Source organism: Neoarius graeffei, chromosome 24, assembly GCF_027579695.1.
Source record: "Neoarius graeffei isolate fNeoGra1 chromosome 24, fNeoGra1.pri, whole genome shotgun sequence".
NCBI classification, from domain to species: domain Eukaryota; kingdom Metazoa; phylum Chordata; class Actinopteri; order Siluriformes; family Ariidae; genus Neoarius; species Neoarius graeffei.
In genome coordinates, this window is record NC_083592.1 from 9446597 (window position 1) to 9471009 (window position 24413).

The window sequence follows — 24413 nt, forward strand, 5'->3', positions numbered from 1 at the left end:
TAAAAACGAGAAGCCTGAGTTCACGAACCCGGAGCGAGACAGGTTTCCCGACAGCAGAGCGAAACGAGACGCGTGCTTTCAGACAGTGTAATAAGGCGCCTGGACCCTTGATGACCTCCGTCAGCTCTTCGACGTCCTGAAATTAGAGAAAAGCGGCAAACAAAAACAAGCGTGCTTTCCTGACTCCACCATTGTTCCCAGCGGCCTGGAGCGAGAGTGAAAGACGGAGTCATGGTGAATCACTAGGTCACACGCAGGGTGTTCTGGGTGGTCGGCGAGTTGTGCACCTGCCTCGCAGGTTTGTGTATGGATGACTGGGCGAGATAAATTCATTAGAAATTCTGTGAAATCCCTGCAGCTGCCGAGGGAGGAGGCAGACAGGAAAGGGAGGATGGCATCGTTTCATCCCTCCGTTCTTGCTGAATTGATTTTAGTCTAATTATATCCGGGTCATCTCAGGGCAGAGTTAGCGAGTATAACGTGCTACTTAACCAGCCACCTCGCGTGCTCCAAAAAGACGCTGAGAAAGTCACTGGTGGACATTTCGCACGGAAAAGATCATATTCAAGTCCGGTTCAGCAGGAAAGTTAGCTTCCGGGAGTTTATGCCGTGTCCCGAAACGATCTTCCGCCAACCGAGCCGTCGAGTGAAAATTGTTCTATGGTCAGCCGACGCGAGTAGTGCAGCAGCAGGAGGTCCGTATAAGGCTGCGTACCGGTACTGTACCGTGAAAATCGATTCGGTACAGGTCCAAAATACCGGATCATGAAGTACCGATATAAATTTACACCGAGTATCTGCTTATTTTGCGACTGAAGATGCGTAAATCCTACCACAAAGACGAACATTTAGCACTGGAAAAGACAAAATGCCGCGCTGAAACTTGAAATCGGAGCCATCTTTGATTTGAGATCCTCTCGCCACAGTCTCACGAGACATTGCGAGAGCTAGGCTGATCCAGCGTTCTGATTGGTCAAAAAGACTCCAAAGCAGGTCAGACATTTTTCCTTTGCTGGTACTGGCGGGCTTTGTGTAATTTTGCCGCGCAAGTTAAAGGCCGCGGACTGCGCGGAGTGAATTTGTTTGTCATGCCACGTGGGAAGACCAGTAAGGTCTGGGATCACGTAACAAAGCTTTCAGGGGGCCAGAACACAAGTCGTCTCGCTGTGAGACAACTTATGACTTTTTGTCCCAAGTTAACTAAAGGGGTGTTCACACGGCAACTTTTACTCCGGTGTAGCACCGGGGCTGCCCCGGTAGAGCGTTCACACGGTACAAAGTTATACCGGTGTCGCCCCTGAAAGCTGCTTAAACCGGTGCAAATCTAACCCTGCTCGGGAGGTGGTTTAAGAAATTTCCTCCGGAGTAAATGCTAGTTTTCGGGGCGACACCGATATAAAATGGGCCGTCTGAACGCTACAGGGGTAGACTCGCTACGCGTCAGGAGAGTTGATTACATACGGGCATTGCATAATTTGCATCCTGGTATTTTGCGCTTCCAAAATGGCGAATATCAACAACAACAGAACTGCGTGTCTTCCAGTGTTGCCAGATTGGGCGGTTTTAAGTGCATTTTGGCGGATTTGAACATATTTTGGGCTGGAAAACGTCAGCAGTATGTGGCAACACTGGTGTCTTCATCCACGTTGTTTTCCCGGCGCTTGGTGATGCCATGACAACCGGGAAAAGGAAGTACATTTTCACGCATGCGCATATTTCATTTCCGCATTATTACTATCGTATAGCACGGTCGCAAAAACTGCCGTGTGAACGCAAGTGGGGCTGCACCGGTGCTAACACGCTTCTCTCTAGTAAGCAGGGTTGTGACGTGTGAACGCTCCACAAAATTTACACCGGTGTAAGATATATCGCAACAAAATACATCGGTGCAGCATCGATGCAGATATGTGCCGTGTGAACACCCCTTAAGTCATTATTGAAGAAGTTCAGAACACCACATGTTAATTTGTCAAATTGTTCAGGTACAGGTCCGGACCTGTACCTAAACCTCTGTACCTGTACCTGATGTTACGTTTAGGTACGCAGCCCTAGGTCCGCATCTAATTCTTTGTGGAGTCATAAAGACTCGACCCGGTGGCGAAACAAGCGATCGAGATTTTCTTTCTATAAAGCAAGAATCCTTCCTCCAAGAGCACACCGTCTAAGCCGATATGAAAGCTTCAATAAGACGAGCCGGGCTTGCTGCTCTAGCCCCTCGGACTGTTGAGGTTTTTCCGATCCACGCAGCCAAACATTCCTAACGCTTATCCCTTCTCAACGCTTCATATGGAGCTTATTGTTGACGTCCCCTGAGGGACCTCGAGCCATAACCTATACTGGACTCGATGTGTACGGGCCTCTCAGACAAAGAACAGCTTATCCTACTGCAAATATGTCTACAAGACCACAAGAGCTGCATATCTGAGCAGGGGAAAAAAAAGCCAAACACTGAAAGAAGAATAAACCTCTGGAATGTCCTTGAAAGCTCCATCTTATTGCACGGATGAAGCTGAAGTACAGAACCGGCTGATCAATGCGACCTGAAAAGCACGGCGTGCTTGGATCTGACGGGGTGAGAAAGTAAAGACTACTGTGGGGGAAAACGGACTGCACTGCGAGTTCGTTCCTGAAGAAACTAGATGAGCAAGGACCAATGCCTTTCAAAAAAAATCGAGCTAAAATAAAATCCCGGGGCTGCGTCATAGAGGGAAATAACCTTCAGCCATTGGAACTGCAAAGGACAAAAAACAAGCAGCAAGGCCAGGTCTGTGCAGACGCATCATCATCATCATCATCATCATGGGTTTATTTCCAAAGAACGAAGAACCCAAGCAGCAAGACGTTCCACGGTCCACGCAGGGCCAATCTGTCCTCCATGCGTCTACAGTTTGGTTCAAACGTGGTGCCAAAACACCGTCCTACCGTCCATCAGGATAAAACGGAGGGCCAACGCGCGAGGATCAAGCTCCTGTTTGATGAGCCGCGGCGCTGGGTAACTGGTTGTAGCGTTCCAGATGTGGAGTTAACCTGCCTCGGCGATAAAACAAACCGAAACCACGTGCGCAGTAAAACAGTGGAAGGAGGGAAGTTATATAACTTGGGTGAATAATGGCAAATCAATGGCATCATGACTGCAGGTTTTTACGCTCCAGGCTACGCCGTCTAATAGAGTCATTTGTTACACGGCCTACATTTAGCATCGGCGACAGGACGGGCTCTGAACAACGAGTCCATTAGGCGTGTATGAGGGAACACACAAGGCTCCGGATTTCTCCATATTTCACGCTGACGTGCCGGTCGGACGTTTCTTGGACGCAAGTCAGAAACCTTTTACGCGAGATTACGGACGCACTACGCGACAGAGTGATGATGAAACGTCCCGTGCGAGCTGCTACATCATCTCTTGGCCAGCTCCCAAGCAATTCCACCGTTTGTCAGTTATTTAGCTGAAGGCAGCTCAGACTAGCGACAAAGAGAGAGACTTAAACCTTTTTTTTTTTTTTTCACCAAAAGTTTCCTCAGAAAAGCTTTTGAGATGCTATAAAGATCCTCCGTGCTATTACACGGCGCTTGCCCTTTCCCTGAACTACAATCAGCTCATGCTGTCTGATTACCGACTCGGAAATCACAGTCGGCGCTGAAAGGGCAACGTTGTCCCGCTGGCGCGAGCTGACGCCGTGCGCGAGTCACCAGGTCTTTCTCCAGGCGGCGGCTGCTGCTTAATTCAGGGCTCCTGCGTATCTGACGGGACTCGCTGTATCTCGAGAGAGGCGTGAGCACAAGATCCTTCCCTCGCTTATCTCCGTACATTATTCATCCTAATTAGCGCGACTGAAATGCAGTTCCAGCTGCGATCACGCCCGTGTCCCTTTCACCAGCTCGCTCTGCGCACGGGTGTCTAATCAAAAGTTCAGAGTGCGTATCAAAAAAATCATTACGCGGCGACGGCATGAATAAATAAAGGCGTGTTTAATAGCTGCACGGAGGCAAAACGTGTCGGCATCAGCATTCCCTTTTCAGCGCTTGGATGACTTTCATTTATTTCAAAACAGTGACACCGAAAGCGTCGACAGCGCCAGTGCACAAAATTTTAATTCTCTCATTTAAAAAAATAATAATAATAGTTCACCGACTCAAGACTCGGTGATTCAGATCCTTTCGCAAGGAGCGAAGACTAGATGGAAGGTGTGCAGAAGCCGAGAGGCCTGCGAGAGCTGAAGATGGAGCTCCGAGGTGCCATGTGCTTTGCGCACACCGTTGTGGGAGGGGTCTGAGTGCGGTCTTAATGGATTAAGGCTCCAGAAGGAGGAGGGGGAGGAACAGAAAACAAGCTCGACCTCATCCGTTTGGTCAACAGTGGGAAGCTTTTCTCAAAAAAAGTGAGCGTATTGAACTTGAGGAACCCTCGTTCTGCTCCTCACCCCTACACACACACACGCGTGCAAAACCAAACCACGCTGCTCATTCGAAGGCGCAGAGGAATGTGTGGGCTTCTGGCTCACCTCCGAATCTCTCCACTGAATCGGTCGCCACAAACAAAAGGGAAATTCCTCAGGATCTGCTTGCACACCGAGTCAAACTGCACTCTCAAAGTCAAGTCAAGGACAAAACCAAGTGCTACACTTCTGATGGAAATGGATGCTGGGTAGATATAGAAGTTTAAAAAAAAAAAAAAAGAGAGAAGCAGAAAACCTTAGGAACAATTCCGGCACGCTGATTCAATGCCAATTACGGCCTCCAAAACAAATTAAACTCAGACAGCGAGAGAGAGCGAGAGACACAGAGAGAAAGAGTAAAATAGCTGTTTAGCCGAAACAGAGTGAGAAACGGACCAGTCGAGGTTCATTAGACAACTCAATAGCGCTTTAAGGAATGTCAGAAGCACGCCTCTCGCTTTTGTTCCCTTTTCACGTCCTGGTGGGAATGAGACACTTGGCCGTTAAGGGGAAAGAAAATGAGACGAGGTGAGCTACCAGTCGCGCTAACAGCAGATGACAGCTTTCAAAATGGATGCATCTATTGTTTCCGAGCCCTATTGTTGACGTAGAAGGCGGCATTAAAAAAAAAAAAAAAAAGCGCTCTTTTTTGCACAATTTAGTCTCCTCGGTGGCCTTCTGATATTTATTAAAAGTTTGTAGCGAGTGCTTAGAGACCGACAGACGGAGAAAGAGGAACGGGGAACGTGTAAAGGGAGCGGAGTGCGCACCGAGGCCAACGGCCCCGTCAGCTTCCATTACAGTGGGAAGTGGAACACGTTCTCTGGACCTCCACTTCCTGTAATGAGCCTGTATTGTGAGATAAAGCTGCAGGGGAATCGTACTCAGCCCACACACACACACCGCTCCCATCTGGGCGACTTCAACACTAAATTATTATCAGAGTCAGGTGCGCGTCATATTTTTGACAAGGATGTCAAGCTGCGGGGAAAAACAAACAACAGGGTGGGATCAAACCCGGAGGTATGTACAGTGGTGCTTGAAAGTTTGTGAACCCTTTAGAATTTTCTATATTTCTGAATAAATGTGACCTAAAACATCATCAGATTTTCACACAAGTCCTAAAAGTAGATAAAGAGAACCCAGTTAAACACATGAGACAAAAATATTATACTTGGTCATTTATTTATTGAAGAAAATGATCCAGTATTACACATCTGTGAGTGGCAAAAGTATGTGACCCTTTGCTTTCAGTATCTGGTGTGACCCCCTTGTGCAGCAATAACTGCAACTAAACGTTTGCGGTAACTGTTGATCAGTCCTGCACACCAGCTTGGAGGAATTTTAGCCCGTTCCTCCGTACAGAACAGCTTCAACTCTGGGATGTTGGTGGGTTTCCTCACATGAACTGCTCGCTTCAGGTCCTTCCACAACATTTCCATTGGATTAAGGTCAGGACTTTGACTTGGCCATTCCAAAACATTTACTTTATTCTTCTTTAACCATTCTTTGGTAGAACGACTTGTGTGCTTAGGGTCGTTGTCTTGCTGCATGACCCACCTTCTCTTGAGATTCAGTTCATGGACAGATGTCCTGACATTTTCCTTTAGAATTTGCTGGTATAATTCAGAATTCATTGTTCCATCAATGATGGCAAGCCATTCTGGCCCAGATGCAGCAAAACAGGCCCAAACCATGATACTACCACCACCATGTTTCACAGATGGGATAAGGTTCTTATGCTGGAATGCAGTGTTTTCCTTTCTCCAAACATAACGCTTCTCATTTAAACCAAAAAGTTCTAATTTGGTCTCATCCGTCCACAAAATATTTTTCTAATAGCCTTCTGGCTTGTCCATGTGATCTTTAGCAAACTGCAGACAAGCAGCAATGTTCTTTTTGGAGAGCAGTGGCTTTCACCTTGCAACCCTGCCATGCACACCATTGTTGTTCAGTGTTCTCCTGATGGTGGACTCATGAACATTAACATTAGCCAATGTGAGAGAGGCCTTCAGTTGCTTAGAAGTTACGTTGGGGTCCTTTTGTGACCTCACCGACTATTACACGCCTTGCTCTTGAAGTGATCTTTGTTGGTCGACCACTCCTGGAGAGGGTAACAATGGTCTCAAAGTTCCTCCATTTGTACACAATCTGTCTGACTGTGGATTGGTGGAGTCCAAACTCTTTAGAGATGGTTTTGTAACCTTTTCCAGCCTCATGAGCATCAACAACGCTTTTTCTGAGGTCCTCAGAAATCTCCTTTGTTTGTGCCATGATACACTTCCACAAACATGTGCTGTGAAGATCAGAATTTGATAAATCCCTGTTCTTTCAATAAAACAGGGTGCCCACTCACACCTGATTGTCATCCCATTGATTAAAAACACCCAAGTCTAATTTCACCTTCTAATTTTAACTGCTAATCCTAGAGGTTCACATACTTTTGCCACTCACAGATATGTAATATTGGATCATTTTCCTCAATAAATAAATGACCAATTATAATATTTTTGTCTCATTTGTTTAACTGGGTTCTCTTTATCTACTTTTAGGGCTTGTGTGAAAATCTGATATGTTATAGGTCATATTTATACAGAAATATAGAAAATCCTAAAGGGTTCACAAACTTTCAAGCACCACTGTATATTCGTCTCATCCGGATTCATTTTCGATAAACAGCAGCTCTGGCTGTAGCGTAGCTGTGACCAACAGGTTCGAATGCGTTCCCGTTTCTATAGTAACGATTTACCGAGAGTCGCTCTGGTAGGAGACGAACATTAGGGAAGGAGTCTCCGGTGCCAGTGTTCAAGTTTCCCATATGAGAAACGCTTTCACACTCACTGCAAAGTCAAAAAATGGGGCGTGTGCGCCCCTGGAGCCGTGAGCTTCACGCGGTGTCGCTGTCATATCCAACATGGCCGACGCTGCCTCAGGAGCTCGCTCGCCCCTCCCCCACCTGGCGCCTCTCAGCCTGGCTGGCTGAACTGAGAACAAATGTGATTGTGTGTAAAATGCTCTGGATACATCTGTCAGAGGAGCGCCGGCCCTTTTTGAAAGGGAAGCGGGAGCGCACTGGAGGAGGCAGTAACAGAAGAGTGGAGAGGGGGATGAGAAGGAGGTGGGGAGGTGAAATGGACTGGCTCTTAATCGATCCAAAGGCTGATGGATGGAAAAAAAGTGTCTCGCGGCACAAAGACATCGATCTTGCGTCAGTATAAAGAACTCCCCATTGTGCTCACGTCAAAGGCATTTTCTCAAGTTCAAAGTGCGTGGCTTTATTCTTAGACAACCGTGTGTGTGAGAGAGATGGCTGATTAAACAAAAATGGAAAGAAGGAGGACGAAAGCATGAAACATGTCCGTCAACGTCCTTTCACTTTCCAACGTTGGCCAATACACGGCAGCCATGGGGGGTGGGGTGGGGGGGTGCGCGCACGAGATCAACCCTGATGCTTGGACCAACCACTTCTACCCTCGTTTCCATGGTACAAGACGAAAAAGAAGTGCCATCCACACCTCTTGGTCTCTCTGCACACACACCTTTTTGTGCATCTCTGTGCTGAGAGGTGAAGCTCCATCAGATAAATCATCTGAGAAGAGCATGATTACCTACTGATCTCTACACACCATCAGCCGTTCTACACCACACACACACGACAGCAGATTAATGAAAAACAGGGCAACCCCTCCTCCCTGTCAAACATGCATCTGATAACTCTCTCTCTCTCTCTCTCTCTCTCATGCGGTCTTTCTGTCTCTCTCGGTCCCTTGTCTGCTTTCTCGGTCTTGCTCTATTTGTCTCTCTCCTTCCCTCCTTTCATAATCTCTGTATAGCCAACGAAAAAACGATACCCAGTTAAAAATGGGTACAACAATACATCATTTGGCTGGATGGGAGGGGACACACGCGGGCACACACACCTAAACTATTTAAAAACACGGTGTAGGAGAGTACTACAGCTCATAAACCTGGCCAGTGACTGCAGCTCCGTGTGTGTGTGTGTGTGTGTGTGTCATGAGAAAGCACAAGGCTATATCAGTTACACATCCAGCTTGCCAAATGGGTTACAAAAGCGCTCATGCTAACACTGCACTGCATGTTGGAGAGCAAACTGATCTCAGACCTGCTCTGTGGATTTTACTGCAATGTCAGCAAAAATACTGCTGATCCTGGATCAGTGTGAAGGTACAAACTTGTGCGGGGAGCTAAAAAGTGATGGTGGAGATCCTTTTATAGAGTGGGGCAAAAAAGTATTTAGTCAGTCACCAATATTGTGCAAGTTCTCCCACTTAAAAAGATGAGAGAGGCCTGTAATTTTCATCATAGGTACACTTCAACGATGAGAGACAAAATGAGGAAGAAAAAAAAAAACCAGAAAATCACATTGTTTTTTTTTAAGAATTTTTTTGGGGCTTTTTGCACCTTTATTGGATAGGACAGTGTAGAGACAGGAAATGAGCAGGAGAGAGAGAGACGGGGAGGGATCGGGAAATGACCTCGGGCCGGAATCGAACCCGGGTCGCCCGGATTTATGGTATGGCGCCTTATCCACCTGAGCCACGACGCCCCACACATTGTCTGTTTTTTAACGAATTTATTTGCAAATTATGGTGGAAAATAAGTATTTGGTCAATAACAAAAGTTCATCTCAATACTTTGTTATATACCCTTTGCTGGCAATGACAGAGGTCAAACGTTTTCTGTAAGTCTTCACAAGGTTTTCACACACTGTTGCTGGTATTTTGGCCCATTCCTCCATGCAGATCTCCTCTAGAGCAGTGATGTTTTGGGGCTGTCGCTGGGCAACACGGACTTTCAACTCCCTCCAAAGATTTTCTATGGGGTTGAGATCTGGAGACTGGCTAGGCCACTCCAGGACCTTGAAATGCTTCTTACGAAGCCACTCCTTCGTTGCCCGGGCGGTGTGTTTGGGATCATTGTCATGCTGAAAGACCCAGCCACGTTTCATCTTCAATGCCCTTGCTGATGGAAGGAGGTTTTCACTCAAAATCTCACGATACATGGCCCCATTCATTCTTTCCTTTACACGGATCAGTCGTCCTGGTCCCTTTGCAGAAAAACAGCCCCAAAGCATGATGTTTCCACCCCCATGCTTCACAGTAGGTATGGTGTTCTTTGGATGCAACTCAGCATTCTTTCTCCTCCAAACACGACAAGTTGAGTTTTTACCAAAAAGTTCTATTTTGGTTTCATCTGACCATATGACATTCTCCCAATCCTCTTCTGGATCATCCAAATGCTCTCTAGCAAACTTCAGATGGGCCTGGACACGTACTGGCTTAAGCAGGGGGACACGTCTGGCACTGCAGGATTTGAGTCCCTGGCGGCGTAGTGCGTTACCGATGGTAGCCTTTGTTACTTTGGTCCCAGCTCTCTGCAGGTCATTCACTAGGTCCCCCCGTGTGGTTCTGGGATTTTTGCTCACTGTTCTTGTGATAATTTTGACCCCACAGGGTGAGATCTTGCGTGGAGCCCCAGATCGAGGGAGATTATCAGTGGTCTTGTACGTCTTCCATTTTCTAATAATTGCTCCCACAGTTGATTTCTTCACACCAAGCTGCTTACCTATTGCAGATTCAGTCTTCCCAGCCTGGTGCAGGTCTACAATTTTGTCTCTGGTGTCCTTTGACAGCTCTTTGGTCTTGGCCATAGTGGAGTTTGGAGTGTGACTGTTTGAGGTTGTGGACAGGTGTCTTTTATACTGATGACGAGTTCAAACAGTTGCCATTAATACAGGTAACGAGTGGAGGACAGAGGAGCCTCTTAAAGAAGAAGTTACAGGTCTGTGAGAACCAGAAATCTTGCTTGTTTGTAGGTGACCAAATACTTATTTTACCGAGGAATTTACCAATTAATTCATTAAAAATCCTACAATGTGATTTCCTGGATTCTTTCCCCCCATTCTGTCTCTCATAGTTGAAGTGTACCTATGATGAAAATTACAGGCCTCTCTCATCTTTTTAAGTGGGAGAACTTGCACAATTGGTGGCTGACTAAATACTTTTTTGCCCCACTGTGTGTGTGTGTGTGTGTGTGATATATATATATATATATATATATATATATATATATATATATATAAAAATAACATTGGCACATGTTCAAAAACACACACACAGCTATCAGAAGCAGCCTCAGGGGGTTCAGCACAGCCACCACACACCGTGCACTCAGCATCAACCCATAAGGAGGAGTGTTTCAGACACCAGTGGACGAGTGGATCCTCTCCAACCTTGTAGCAATCCAATCAGGAGATATCTCTCCACACACACACACACAATATTACAAGACTTGATCTCAAATCTCTTCCACTGGTCCAGGATCAGCGTAACGAACGAACGCAGCTGTGAGGGAAGTCTGACGCACTTGAACGGCGAGATGAAATTTAGACCCGGCAGGAAGTGAGGTCACTCGGCACTCGTCTGTCAGTTTGGGGAAGAAAAACAAACAGATACACATCTGAACCATTTCTAACATTTCCTGTGTGAAAACTTAGGCCCTGTCCACACGGCAACGGATTCAGGTGAATCTGATAAAATTGTTTATCGCTTCGGCCTGGCGTCCACACGGCACCGGCGTTTTGGGTGCCCCAAAACGATATTTTTTGAGAACGGGTTCCAGAGTGGAAAAATCTGGCAATGGCGCCGTTGCGAAGTCGTCTGGATGAGTGGAACGGATTTGTTTACGATGACGTCACAACCACACGACTACAACAAGCAGCACTCTCGCGCGCATCATTCGTAACAGCAACAATGGCGGACCCCAGAGTAGTAGTAGTTTCAGTGCTGCAGTCACTGCTAAGTTTATTCGCATTATTGAAGCAAAACGTACAGGTGTTATACCAACTAGGTGAGCGGCAGAGACGCTTACACGACCACTTGTTGTTGTGTGTTTGTTCCTGTGAGTGCTTCACGCCGGGTAGAAGAAGGAGTTTATGCACATGCGTCCTACTTCTTCTATTGTTCTGGTGTCTCTGATGGGACCGTCTTACAGCGCACGTAGTGGTGTGGCATGTGTATTGCATCGTTTTCAGCAAGCGTTGCGTTGCCATATGTACCTGATATTTTACTGATCCGTTGCCCATGTGGACGCGATTTTTTTTTTACCCGCTAAAAAAAAAAAAATCTCGTTGCCGTTGTCGTGTGGATGTAGCCTTAGAGAAAAACACAGTCCCAGTTCGGAGTGCGCTGGAAGGACAAATTCACATCATAAAATCATCCTCATGCCCATCATCATCATCATCATCATCGTCACGTGACCGAGATAACGGCATGCCAGGCACACGCCTGGTCACGACGCACCTCCAGAAACCCAACCGTCTGTTTTTCTGTCTCGGATTCATTTCGACAACAAAGCGAACAGGAATTCCAACAGGCCCCAGACGGACAGGTTGATTAATGCGACGGACTGTTGAGTATGTGAGGAATCTCACTCATGTCGGGGTTAGAGGTCGCGTTTACCGAGCTGCTGATGCTCTCGGGCGTCAAACACAAACACGAGGGTCAGAACGGAGCGAGGAGTCCGTTAGCAGATTAACGGGCGCTGGAATGCGTCTCCGTGCCAACTTCTTTATAGACTCGGAAAGCAATCGATCTCGGCGCCTTTTATCCGCTTTGGGAAGGAGGAGGAGGTGTGATCTGTGTGGAATGAGCGCGTTCGTGCGGCAGCTGCTGTGGAAACGGCTCTTTAAGCGAAAGGCACAAAGACTAACGCGCTTCGAGGAAAAAGCAGGACATTCCTTTGATATCCGAACGCCTTTGCTAAGCGATGAAACGACGCCATCGAATCGCCACGGTGTTCTTCACAGCCAATGAGGCGTCCAGATGTGCTAAATCTTCTCGACTCTGGCACTGCATCCAGCGCACATGTAAATAAAGTTCAACATCATTTCTGACTCGCTGATCAACCTTTAAAAAAAAATTTTTAATTAAATAAATAAAAGCTCAACACTTGTTTCTCACATGAGTGAGGGATGAACACCGCATCCAGTCCAATCCGGTCCTCTCTCACACACACACAAGCCATGAGTTACTGTTGTGTTGGAATCAGGTGGCATTTAAGACAAAGACACTAACTGAGAGATTCAGAAAAGAGAGAGAGACACAGAGGGAGAGAGAGAGAGAGATTACGGATTAAATTCCTCCACACTGACCTGCTTGACTTCAGCGGGCATGGCTCAATCCCCGTGTGCACGCAGACACCGTGAGAGCAAACTTTCAGCGCGCGCGTGTCCTAAAAATCACTGCGTGGAAAATAAGCGGCTCAGATCTACACGGCCATCCTTTCATCGCACGCGTGCACTCCTCCTCCTCCGTCCGGTCTCTCGCATGCTCCGAGGACTCGAGAACGTCGGTCCGAGGCGAGAGCTCGGGGTAAAGAATCCACGCGAAAAGGCGAGAGTCAAAACAAACCCGCGTGCACGCTCACGCTCATGCACGAGCACCGTGTGGGGGGGTGGGAAGTTACCCCGACCTAGAGAACAAAACCCCTGGGTCGAGCGAGGGAGGGGAAGAGGAGGAGGAGAACGACAGAAAGAGGAGGGGTGTGCGAGTGTGTGTGAGAAAAGAATCCTATCGGAGTTGTCCGGTGGTGCGAGAGGAACGCTTTCCTGCTCCCTGTCTCTGCTCTCCTCGCGCTGGATCTGAGCAGACGAGGCGGAGAGAAAAAGGGAAGGAGGGGGCTGACAGACAGAGAGAGAGAGAGAGAGAGAGAGAGAGAGAGAGAGAGAGAGACTCCACCTAACTGACATGCCAAAGGAGCACAATGCTGGTGAAGGAGATGCAACTTTCCCTTCATCTTGCCCTCTCTCTCTCTCTCTCCTCTTTGTCCTTTTGTCCTTCAGTCTGATCAGTATGCGAGACATTATTCAGGGAGTCAGAATGAATTTTACGTGTTTCACTGAAATATAATTAAAAGAGTCATATTTCCAACAGCAGAGATTTTTTTAAATATATTAAAAAAAAAATTGTATATAAAACGGCATCCAAACCCTTCGTCCAAGTTCAGCTTTAAAACTTTAGGCCACGCCTCCTACGATGCTGGCGTGGAGTGAACCTTTGTGCTTTGACTGGTTTTCAGCTCTACAGCACGTTGTGTGTGTGTGTGTGTGTGTGTGTGTGTGTGTGTGTGTGTGTTTGGCGTCTGTCTGAATAAACAGATCAGACCGTGCTGCTTCGGGCCGATTGATATTCGGAGGAGTAAGAGCGGAGGAGGAGGGCTGCCGACTCCAACGCTCCTTTCCGTGGCTAAAAATACCCACGTGTGACAAGAAATCCTGAGATGTTTCGCCAGCCGCCCAGAAGAATTCACATCGCCTTCAGTCAGAGCTTCGTTCGTTCCATCCTCGTGCAGCAGAAACGTCTCCTTCACCAGCTTCACGCTGCAGCTTTCATCTTTAAATAAAGCACCCGGTTATTTCAAGCGCACGCCGCTCGGCCTGCGCTCGAGCCTTCGAGAAATTTCCAAACAGAAACTGCGACTGAATGGTTTTTTTCCCCCCCCATCAAATCCAGCAATGAGGAACATCCTGATGATGATGTAATCACGATTAGAGAGAGTTGTGTAACGTGTACAGTCGGGGCTTTTTAGCTTTCTAAAAGGGTCTCGTTAGAAAACACCTGGTTTCGAGTTCCTACACGGAACCTTTCAGGTGTTTCCTCCAGAGGGACTTCCAAAGAACCATTGCTGGGTTTAGAATTTACTTTTTTTTTTTTAAAACAAGATATACAAAGCACACACCTGTTTTCCTAAAGAAATGAAAAGAGCAGCACGTTGACAGTGTAATACACAGACTGAGGTTTGGTGTTCATCGCCTGAGCCACTCCTCGATTAACTGGGACGCTCCACCGAATGGGTGCCATTTGCTTGTTGTACCACTCCCAAATTAATTTGTTATATCTTTTCAACACTGACTATAACAACACACATATTTAACTATTCAAAATGTGTATTGGTCAACCTCAGGCTACGTTACAAGGTTTGGAAGTCAAAGATGGCTGCATTTTTTTTCAGTCCTGTTACCAAAACTCTGAAAGTAACAGGACTGAGTTTTTAGCCTAGGATTAGCTAATACATGGAATTAAGCCACGTGGCGTCATCGCTAATAGCATGGCCACACTTGGCACATTCTAGTGATTTACCAAAAATCTGCATTTTTAAAATAAACAAATATCATCTAAGAAATAATTTAAGTAACAGGACAGTATGTTGACATTGATGTCATCAGTCAAAGTTAAAAAAAAAAAAAATCAAATGTACAGAAAAGTAAATGAGAGAACTAACTTTTGGTCTTCCCATGGCCCTCAGAAGACACAACTGATGTAACTTCCTGTTGAGCATGTGATTTATGGCATGTTCCAAATTTGTCAGATGGGGTAATATGTTTGGGTAACAGGACTGAGTGAAAACCCAGGGACACGACTAAAATGTGTATTTTAACGAAGATATTGTGGATTTCTTATGAAAAAAAAAATATTTAAACCATGGATAGGATATGGAGTCACAACAGTGCAAAAGAAATACTGTTTCTGAAGGATTTTAATCATAATATTTCATAGTTAATATTTCATGAAGTTAGAGTGCGGGGACAGGTAACACATGCTATTTTTCAGTGTTTTAGGTAGTTTTTATTAATCCTTACAATTATACATCTTAAATTTGAAATCAGATCAATGTGCAGGACATTCTGCGTAATAAGGAAATGCATTTTAAAAGTACATTTTCATGTGCATTTATACATATCATTTTCTAGGGACGGAAATAGCACCGATTCGGTGGAATGGCTCAACTCACTCAGAGCTTTCATTCACCGAGTGAGTTGTTTATTGATTAATTCATTCATCTTCCTTCTGAAAATGAATCAATGAATCACTCCATGAATGAAGATGAACAAATGAATCATTGAATCGCTCAGTGAATGAAGAAAGATGAATGAATCACACAGTGAATGAGTCAGTCAGTGAAATCACTTGGCGAAAGAAGGATGACGAGCGAATGAATCAGCGAATCACTCCGGAAAGGAAAACGAATGGTTCAAGAATGACTCGGTGAAATGAAGATGAACAAATGAACCATTGAATCACTCAGTGAATGAATCATTTGGCAAAAGGAGGATGATGAATCGATGAATCACTCAGTGAATGAATGAAATCGGTCAGTGAATCACTTGGCGAAAGAAGGATGATGAGCGAATGAATCAGTGAATCACCCCGTAAAGGAAAATGAATGGTTCAAGAATGGCTCGGTGAAATGAAGATGAACAAATGATTCATTGAATCCGTTGGTGGTTGATGGAATTTGAATGAATCAATCACTCAGTGAATGAATGAAAATGAATCCGGTCAATGGAATCATTCATTCTCCGGCTGATCCATCCATTCATTCAAATTCCTTCATCAACCAACGGATTCAATGATTCATTTGTTCATCTTCATTCATGGAGTGATTCATTCATTTTTCATTCACTGAGTGATGCACGGATTCATTTGTTGTTCTTGAACCATTCACTGATTCATTCGCTCATCATCCTTCTTTCGTCAAGTGATTCACTGATCGAAGCTGAAGGAATCGTCGACGCTCTATCCTGCTCCTGGATTAATGTTACTTTTGTTAATCAAACTCAAAAACCCTTTTCATTTCTTCATTTGTTGCGATACGTTTCGATAAAAGCACCGTGTGACAAGTTTCCCCACTTCAGACGAAAGAAACCACATGACCAAATTTTCCACTTCAGTCGAGAGTGAAACCTTTTTTCATTTCCTTTTACAGACTCGCATTTAAAATCTCAAGCTTTTCCAAACAGCAAACCTTATAGAGACGGATTATAAAAACACACGTTAGGTTTTCTTACAAGACGAACTGATTCGCATCAGTAGGAGCTTCCTGAAATAAACAAACACGCTCCGTTAGTGTTTAAAAAACAAAAAACAAACAGCAAAAACTGCTCATGAAGGAACCGGATGGAGACGAGCGAACAGTGTAATGATGCCGAGACCGTATTTAACGCGTCTACGTTCAGTAATTAGAAGACGGACCTTACGAAGCCTTGTTTCAGGTTTACGGCTCATGCGCCGGCGGTGACTGTGGTCAGAGCATCAGCACGGCAAGAGAATAATCTAACAATGCAGGAATGAAACGGTTTGTTAATCTTTATCTCCGTTTCCTCCAAGGACTGCTTACGTAACCTGGAATAACATCCTGAAACAGATTCAGCTAATCAGCCCCAGAGCAGGTGGGCGAGAGACAGAGAGAGAAATAATAATAATCATCATCATCCGTGAGCAAGCATTTTCACTTCGGCAGCTTCTCACACACCCCTACACCCCATGACGCTGCTCCTCAGCGCTGGTGTGTTTGAGTAGATTTCCGACGATTCGTTTGACGCGTCCTCATGCCAGTTAACCAGCTTGGTGAGCGACGGCCTTCTAATGCACCTGATCAAGCCGTACAGCCACCGAGCCGCTTTTAACCTGGGTGAACACGCTGGTCAGAGACGCACAGCCCGGCCCAGGGAGCAGAGGTCACATTCCTCCATTGACTCGAGAGCCTTAAACACGTGAGGATGTTTTCCGGAAACCTGAGATCGTTTGCTGGGCGAAGGTTTGGAATTCCTAACCGATGTCGCACTCTATCGCTGCTGCTAAAAGCGCCCGCCGTGCCTCGAGGACAGGACGAGCGCAGAGCATAAACAAACAGTTTTTATGAAGTCTGGAGCTCTTCAGGAGGCGAATGGTGTAACAGGGCGTAATTGTGTGGTTTAAACATTAAGGGCCCGAGCTCAGAGTTCGCCTGGGGGATGAGGAGCGTCTCTATGGCCTTGGAACGAATATAAATGAGTGAGGGAGAGTGAGAACAACACTCGTCCCATGGAGGAGAAGAATGGAGAGTGTGTGTGGGGGGGGAACGACGACACAGTAGCAGTTTAAGCCCTTCTGAAACCAAAAAGGAACGAGAGTCTGGGTGAACGAGGAGGTCTGAGAGATAAACAAACAGGAGTTATCCGAGTGCTTACTGTAGTACTGTTAGTGCCGATCTTCACCATCAGGGTCATACTTGATAACTTTTCATCAGAGTAACATGTACGAATATTTCGACGGCGTCAAGTGAGAGGTCTGAAGGGGGCGGGGCGGGGCGTGGGATTGCTAAAATAAACTCAATTTACACGTTGGCAGGAGGTGTCAGCTTCCCTAAAGACTTGCGAGGAAGCAGTGCGTGCGAGGGGGAATGATAAAAAGCGTCATTGTTAAGCAGCTGATTTACGACGGTCTTGCAAACTTGACCTTTGACACTTGGCACACTGGGCTTCCATTGTGTGAAAGGGATATGAGGGTTTTTTTTTTTTAAATAAATAAAAAAACAAAACAAAACATGGCATTGAGGAAAAGCGCAATTAGTCTTACAATAAAAGGAGCCACTGTTCTTAACAAGCGCTACCCGGATACTCAGCAGCTCTGCTTCCGAGTCGGATACGCGCTACATTCTAAATTCAAGGATGTCGGGCACGGAGCGCATGTCCAGCGGACCTTCCGGCTTGCTGGCTCACAGCGGCCTTGCGCCTAATCAGACAGGCTCAAAAAAAAAAAAAATCAAAATCAATGGCGCTGGAGACGACGAGGCTAAAAAGAAAGTGAAATATAGAGACCTGAGACAAGTGGTCTGACATCTCTGGCACCTGTACAATCGATGGTCCGGTTCAAATAACGGGGATCGCGAGCCGTGGCCCGTTACTGAGGTGTGACTATAGAGTGAGACCCGTATTGGATCTGTCTGACACGCTGCCATGTCACAGAGAGAGGGAGGGTGTGCGTCTCTAACAGATGATGGCTAGAATATCAAAACCCTGGAATGGAGTGAAAATCATTTACTTCGAACGCATCGCTGGGCTCGAGTTTATGCCACTTACTCCCTCTCGCTCTAAGAGTCCACTTGAATTGTTTTTGGATCGGGTTCACGAGGCAGTTCCTCACTGCTCGCTCAATGAAAAACTGGCACGGCTTTCCGCAGGAAGGCGTGAGTCATTGGCACTACTTGTGGCTACTGAATCAGCGACTCGCTCATTCTGTGATTCACGTCCTGGCGAGTCATTGAGCCAGACAGAGAAGTACAGGGAAACGAAGCTTCACAGTAGTATTCCCGAGATCTGTATCCAAGACTGATCGATCTCGGGGAAAGGTGTTTCATGCAGCCTTGTTTCAGCTCCCGGGCAAACCTGAAACGAAAAGTCTGAGACTCCTAATAACTCGAGCGCGCGAAGGCTTTCCGCTCTCAACGTCTCCGAGATTCTGCATCATCCAGACTTGCCGAGGCCACGGTGCCCGATCTGCATCAGCTAAGAAAATGAACATGCTGTCAAAGGGCTAATTTCCCAGCTGTCACATTAGAGACGGGGATGTAAATCACGTTCGGACTTTACGAGCAGGCGAGGATGCCAGGGCTTCTGAGGAAATGGAGATCGTCAAAAAGTCCCGCCTGTAACGCGGGCTCGGCGCGCACCGATGGAAAATAGATTGACACTCAATTTTCTCTTTATTGGTTTTAAATTGGCGAGTGCATCACGCGCAGTTACGCCGCAGGGGGGAAACTGGAGCTGCTGGTTAGAAGCAGACACAAAGATGCAGCATAGTGTGTGTGTGCTGGGTTGGAGTCGTGAGCACAGCTTGTGGCTTGGACAGGGTTTGGGGTGGAAGTTAACGGGACGTTTTAAAAGAGAGGAGATAAATCAGTTATGAATGACTGAAACTGGGACAAATGTAATATTTAAAAAAAAAAAAAAAGCCTAAGATGGACTGAATGGGGCGGAGGGTGAAGACTGGTGGGCGGAGGGTGAAGACTGGTTACGTCCAAGTTATGGATAATGACAGCTGCGCCAGTGACTCCAATCTCGCCAAATGAAATGACATCACAGTTCCCCCTGAGATGAGATGATGTAATGGGCGGGGCTTGTGTTCCATTCTCAATCAATCAACCAACCAACCAACCAACCAGTTTACCTGCAGGACCACCTGCTGCCACGGGAGGTGGTCGGTACATGGCATGTTGGCGCGGTCCAGCTGCAGTGAGACGTGGCGTCGCTCTTCCTCAAGTGCACGCGTCAACTGCTCGAACCTCGCTTCCTGCTCTTTAACCGAGGCCAGGATGCTGGCGGCTGAACGCGCCTCGTACTCCTCCATGTCCGCTCGGACCGTGCGCTGGTTACAGGACGGGGCTGGGTTAAAGCGGACGAGGATTGAAAGGTTTAAAAACGAGAACCAGAAAAAGGTCAAGGCATCATGCTTTAGGACGGAAGCGGCAACGTGGAAACGTCACACGGATACGTAAAGAATTGTCTCGTGCACCGATGACAAAACACCAACACACACTCGACACTGACGTGACCAGAACGGTGAAGAAGCGAGAATGGCATTTTTCATACACACCTAGAGGTTAGTGGAACAGGACGAGTTAGAGCAAGGACATCCTCCGCTACACGCCGACACAGACGAGAGAGACGCGCCGCTGGCTGGAGGAGAGAAAGAAAAAGTGGAAGACAGAAGAAAAAAAAAAATATGTTAGAAAGGTAGAATTCACCTTTGGAGGGAAATAAAGGACATGGATGGAATCTATAGCGGGCTCGGAAACCTCAGTCAAGGTCTTTCACACTGCTGTTTAGGGAAGGAAAGAGAGATGAAGTAAATGCTGGACAGAGGAGTACAGGTGGAGGCGGCTAATGGAAAAGAACCCTGCGCTCCACACATACACGCACACAATTCTCATCATAGATGTATTCCCTTTGAAGCAGCACACCATCTTTAGGCTTTGATCATTTATTTATCTGGACACGGCTCACACGGTGAACGAGTGCAGTGGCGGCGACGGCAGCGACGGCGGCGGCCCGCCTGGAGGAATCCTTCTACCCGTACTTCCTCCTGTGTACTCGTTCCCAAAAGGAGGAGAACAGCACACATCTCTATTACTTCAAGACCACGAGTACGAAATAGCCGTTAAGCACTTGTACATGTGCATCTCAAAAAATCTGAATACCATGAAAAAGTTCTTTTTTTTCATAATTTAATTCAAAAAGGTAAACTTTCATATATTCTATATTCATTACATGTAAAGTGAAATATTTAAAGCCTTTTTTGTTTTAATTTTGATGATTATGGCTTATAGCTCATGAAAATCAGAGATCCAGTATCTCAAATTATTAGAATATTCCCTAAGATCAATCAAAAAAAGGATTTACAATACAGAAATGTCCAACTTCTGAAAAGTATATTCATTTATACACTCAATACTTGGTTGGGGCTCCTTTACCATGAATTGCTGTATCAATGCGGTGTGGCATGGAGGTGATCAGTCTGTGGCACTGCTGAGGTGTTATTGAAGCCCAGGTTGCTTCGATAGTGGCCTTCAGCGTATCTGTATTTTTGGGTTGGGTGTTTCTCATCTTCCTCTTGACAATACCCCATAGGTTCTCTACGAGGTTCAGGTCAGGCAAGTTGGCTGGCCGATCAAACACAGTAATATCATGGTCAGCAAACCATTTGGTAGTAGTTTTGGCACTGTGGGTAGGTGCCAAGTCCTGCTGGAAAAGGAAATCAGCATCTCCAAAAAGCTCGTCAGCAGATGGAAGCATGAAGTGCTCTAAAATCTCCTGGTAGATGGCCGTGTTGACTTTGGACTTGATAAAATACAGTGGACCAACACCAGCAGATGACATGGCACCCCAAATCATCACAGACTGTGGAAACTTCACACTGGGCTTCAAACACCTTGGATTCTGTGCCTCTCCACTCTTCCTCCAGACTCTAGAACCGTGATTTCCAAATTAAATGCAAAATGTACTTTCATCTGAAAAGAGGACTTTGGACCACTGAGCAACAGTCCATTTCTTTCTCTCCTTAGCCCAGATAAGACACTTCTGACATTGTGTCTGGCTCAGGAGTAGCTTGATATTAGGAATGCGAAAGTTGTATCCCCTTTCTTGAAGCTGTCTGTTCGTGATGGGTCTTGATACACTGACACCAGCCTCAGTCCACTCCTTGTGAAGCTCTCCCAAGTTCTTGAATCAACTTTTCTTGACAATCCTCTCAAGACTGCGGCCATCCCTGTTGCTTGCGCACCTTTTCCAGCCACCCTTTTCAGCAATGACCTTTTGTGGCTTACCCTCCTTGTGGACGGCATCAGTGATCATCTTCTGGACAACAGTCAAGTCAGCAGTCTTCCCCATGATTGTGGTTGTGTGTACTGAACTGGACCGAGAGATACACTGTGTTCATACTGTTTTACTCAAACTCGAAATGAAATATTCTAATATTTTGAGATTTTTTTTTTAATGTTTTTGTACTGTATGCCATACTGATTAAAATTAAAATAGAAAAATGCTTGAAACATTTTAGTTTATGTGTAATGAGTCTATAATATATATAACATTTTCACTTTCTTAAATAACTGATGGAAAATATTGAACTTTTTCCACAATATTCTAATTTTTTGAGATGCACTAGTATAACCTTAATAAAGGAACACCGTATTGTTCAAATCTTTCATCAATAACAAATCTCGTTAACGTTTATGCCATCCATGACTTACAAAAAACAAAATCACTTGGGCTGAAGTTGAATTACGTGCAGGTTGATGATTAGCTGAACTCGCGTTAGTGGAGATTCAGCTTTGCGTCTAAACGGCTCCGTACAGTTCATATTGATCATGACGGACAAGAAGTGCTGGTTTGGGTTTTTTTTAAGCGCTGCTTTTGGTTTATCCTGCATGATCACATTTACTGCATGTAATTACTGTAATTTTTTTTTTTAAGTACGTGTGAGAGCAGAGGGACGAGATGAACGTCATGTCACAGACACCCACTACACTTATTATTTCTGGAGTCTGGTCAAGGCTTAAAATAGAACACACACACACGCGCGCACACACACACACGAGTGGTGACTGATGAAATCCAGGCCACCGGGCCGCAAACTTGGTTGACAGTGACGCAGTAAGACTTTTTACGACTTTAGATGTAACCTACATTCAGCGAGCAGCTCATACAAAACCGTATATACACACGCAAGTCTGAGGCTCTGCGAGTCCTGGGATTTCAACTCACAACCTTCTGGTCGCTAGAGGACAGACACACTGGAGCGACGACTATCCCCTGCACGAGTTTTACTCTGCTCGACTTGTCCCTGTGCTAAAAATAGATGGATAATAGATGCACCAAGATGTGAAATGCAGGAAGCGAGCTGCGAACTAAATCCCTCCGGGCCGGCATGACAGCGTTGGGAAACTCCGAGACGAGCCGGCTGGACAATAAACACTGACTTGTGACTATTTTACACACACGGCTGAATTGGACAAGTCAATCTGTGTACCCCTGGAGCTATGCACAATCCATACACAACGCGAGGAGGAAATAATCAGCATCGCGCCGTTACGCTTCGGCGCTGCAGAACGGCGGCTCGACTCAAAAATGGATGAAAAATGGCGTGCTGGTCCAAATCGATAGGACATCCTGGCGGGAAAAGGGAGATCATTAAGTCACAAAGCACAAGGTTGGTGCAGGAGGTCGGCTCCAAACCAGACAGGCGTCAGAGGTGGGGAAACGGGGGATGGGAGGAGAGCAGCGAGACAGAGAACTGGCGTTAGAGACGCAAACAAATTAGAGCGCGGTCCCGTTTCATTACCCCGGCTGGTCCCCTGTTCACGCTGATTACCCCCTTCATTTCCCCTCTGAGGAAGGCTAAAATCAATCCCCACCAGCGTCCACCTGAGCCTCCATCTGCGTCCGACACCAGCACGCTGAACTGGGGACACAGTTTCGTCCCTGATTAACCCGAGCGGACCTGAGATTAGTGCACGACTCGGACACCTGCTCAAGACTGGTGCAGCTGCCACGCCCACCCACACTCCAAATCTCACACGTTAACAGACTACGCTTTGTGCGAGGCGATATTAAACGTGCTGCGCTGGAGGTCGCGGCTCTTCCCGCTGAAAGGCACTCTGGGAAATATTCCATAATTTAACGCTCTCCGTTTCAACCCGAGAGCACTCAGGAGGTCAAGAGATTTTTCACAAACCCTCCAGAAGATGAAAAACGGCCCTTTTTTTTTTTTAAATGAATTGGACGCGCACACAGAATATAAACGTCCGCGTGTCGGTTGTTGATCGAGGAGTGGCCACACTGACGGCTCTTAAAACAGACTGCATGTTTTCAGAAAGGGGACGGATTCCTGAAACGCAAAGCAAACGTATCGGATTCACGTCTTCAGTGACGGGAAAGAAAGTTGCCCAGTGAGAACTTCCTTTAATAAACGCAAGCATGGCTCGGCCTTCAGGCAGCGAAGTGGCTCCAAACTGTGATGCTCCCAACACCACGCTTCACAGGTGGAACACGGTTCGAGTGTTGGTGTATGGGTGGGGTCCCTCCACTTCAAACACAGTGTAGTGAAGTTCTGCTAAAAGTGCTCGACTGTCCACACTTTTACGCAAGTGGAAGTCGGTGGCGTGTTTTGGGACGCAAAAAACACTGGCGCTTTGCTTCGCTGTGACGGAAACAATTATATCCATCTGAAAAGCAAAAGGAAACTCTGGCTTTGATCACCACAGTGGAAATGCACACTTGCACTCCAAACACCCAAGAGACCCCAGATAAAGGAATAAAGCTCTTCAGATTGCCTGTAAACTAAAAGCAGGCAAACATGACACACACACACACACACACACACACACACACACACACACACCCCGAGGATCTCAGCCCTGATTTAGGATTCAAAGCCGCTTCTTTTTAAAGAACATTAAAGAGGAAGTAAAGCCAGGAGAAGCGCAGGACGAGGCTGAGTGAGCTTAAAGGAAAAGCACCGAGTCAGACACTGATAAAAGAGAGAGACACACACACACACACACAAATGGAGACGGGGGGAGAGACAGACAGAAGGGGAGATGGGGGGAGAGACAGACAGAAGGGGAGACGGGGGGAGA

General features: G+C 46.3%; 1 protein-coding gene across 5 annotated transcripts in view; it reads right to left on the reverse strand.

The window, feature by feature from the left end:
- arvcfb (ARVCF delta catenin family member b) overlaps nt 1-24413 on the reverse strand; it is a 192955-nt gene that overhangs the window by 113633 nt on the left and 54909 nt on the right. For 4 of the 5 annotated variants that reach the window (XM_060908049.1, XM_060908050.1, XM_060908051.1 and 1 more), the window contains exon 1: nt 12610-13084. The exons of the other annotated variant lie outside the window; for it this stretch is intronic. In XM_060908049.1, the coding sequence (XP_060764032.1) occupies nt 12610-12630 (21 nt within the window). In that variant the 5' untranslated portion in view covers nt 12631-13084. Of the gene's footprint in view, nt 1-12609; nt 13085-24413 lie in introns of those variants that run through there. 5 annotated transcript variants of the gene reach the window in all.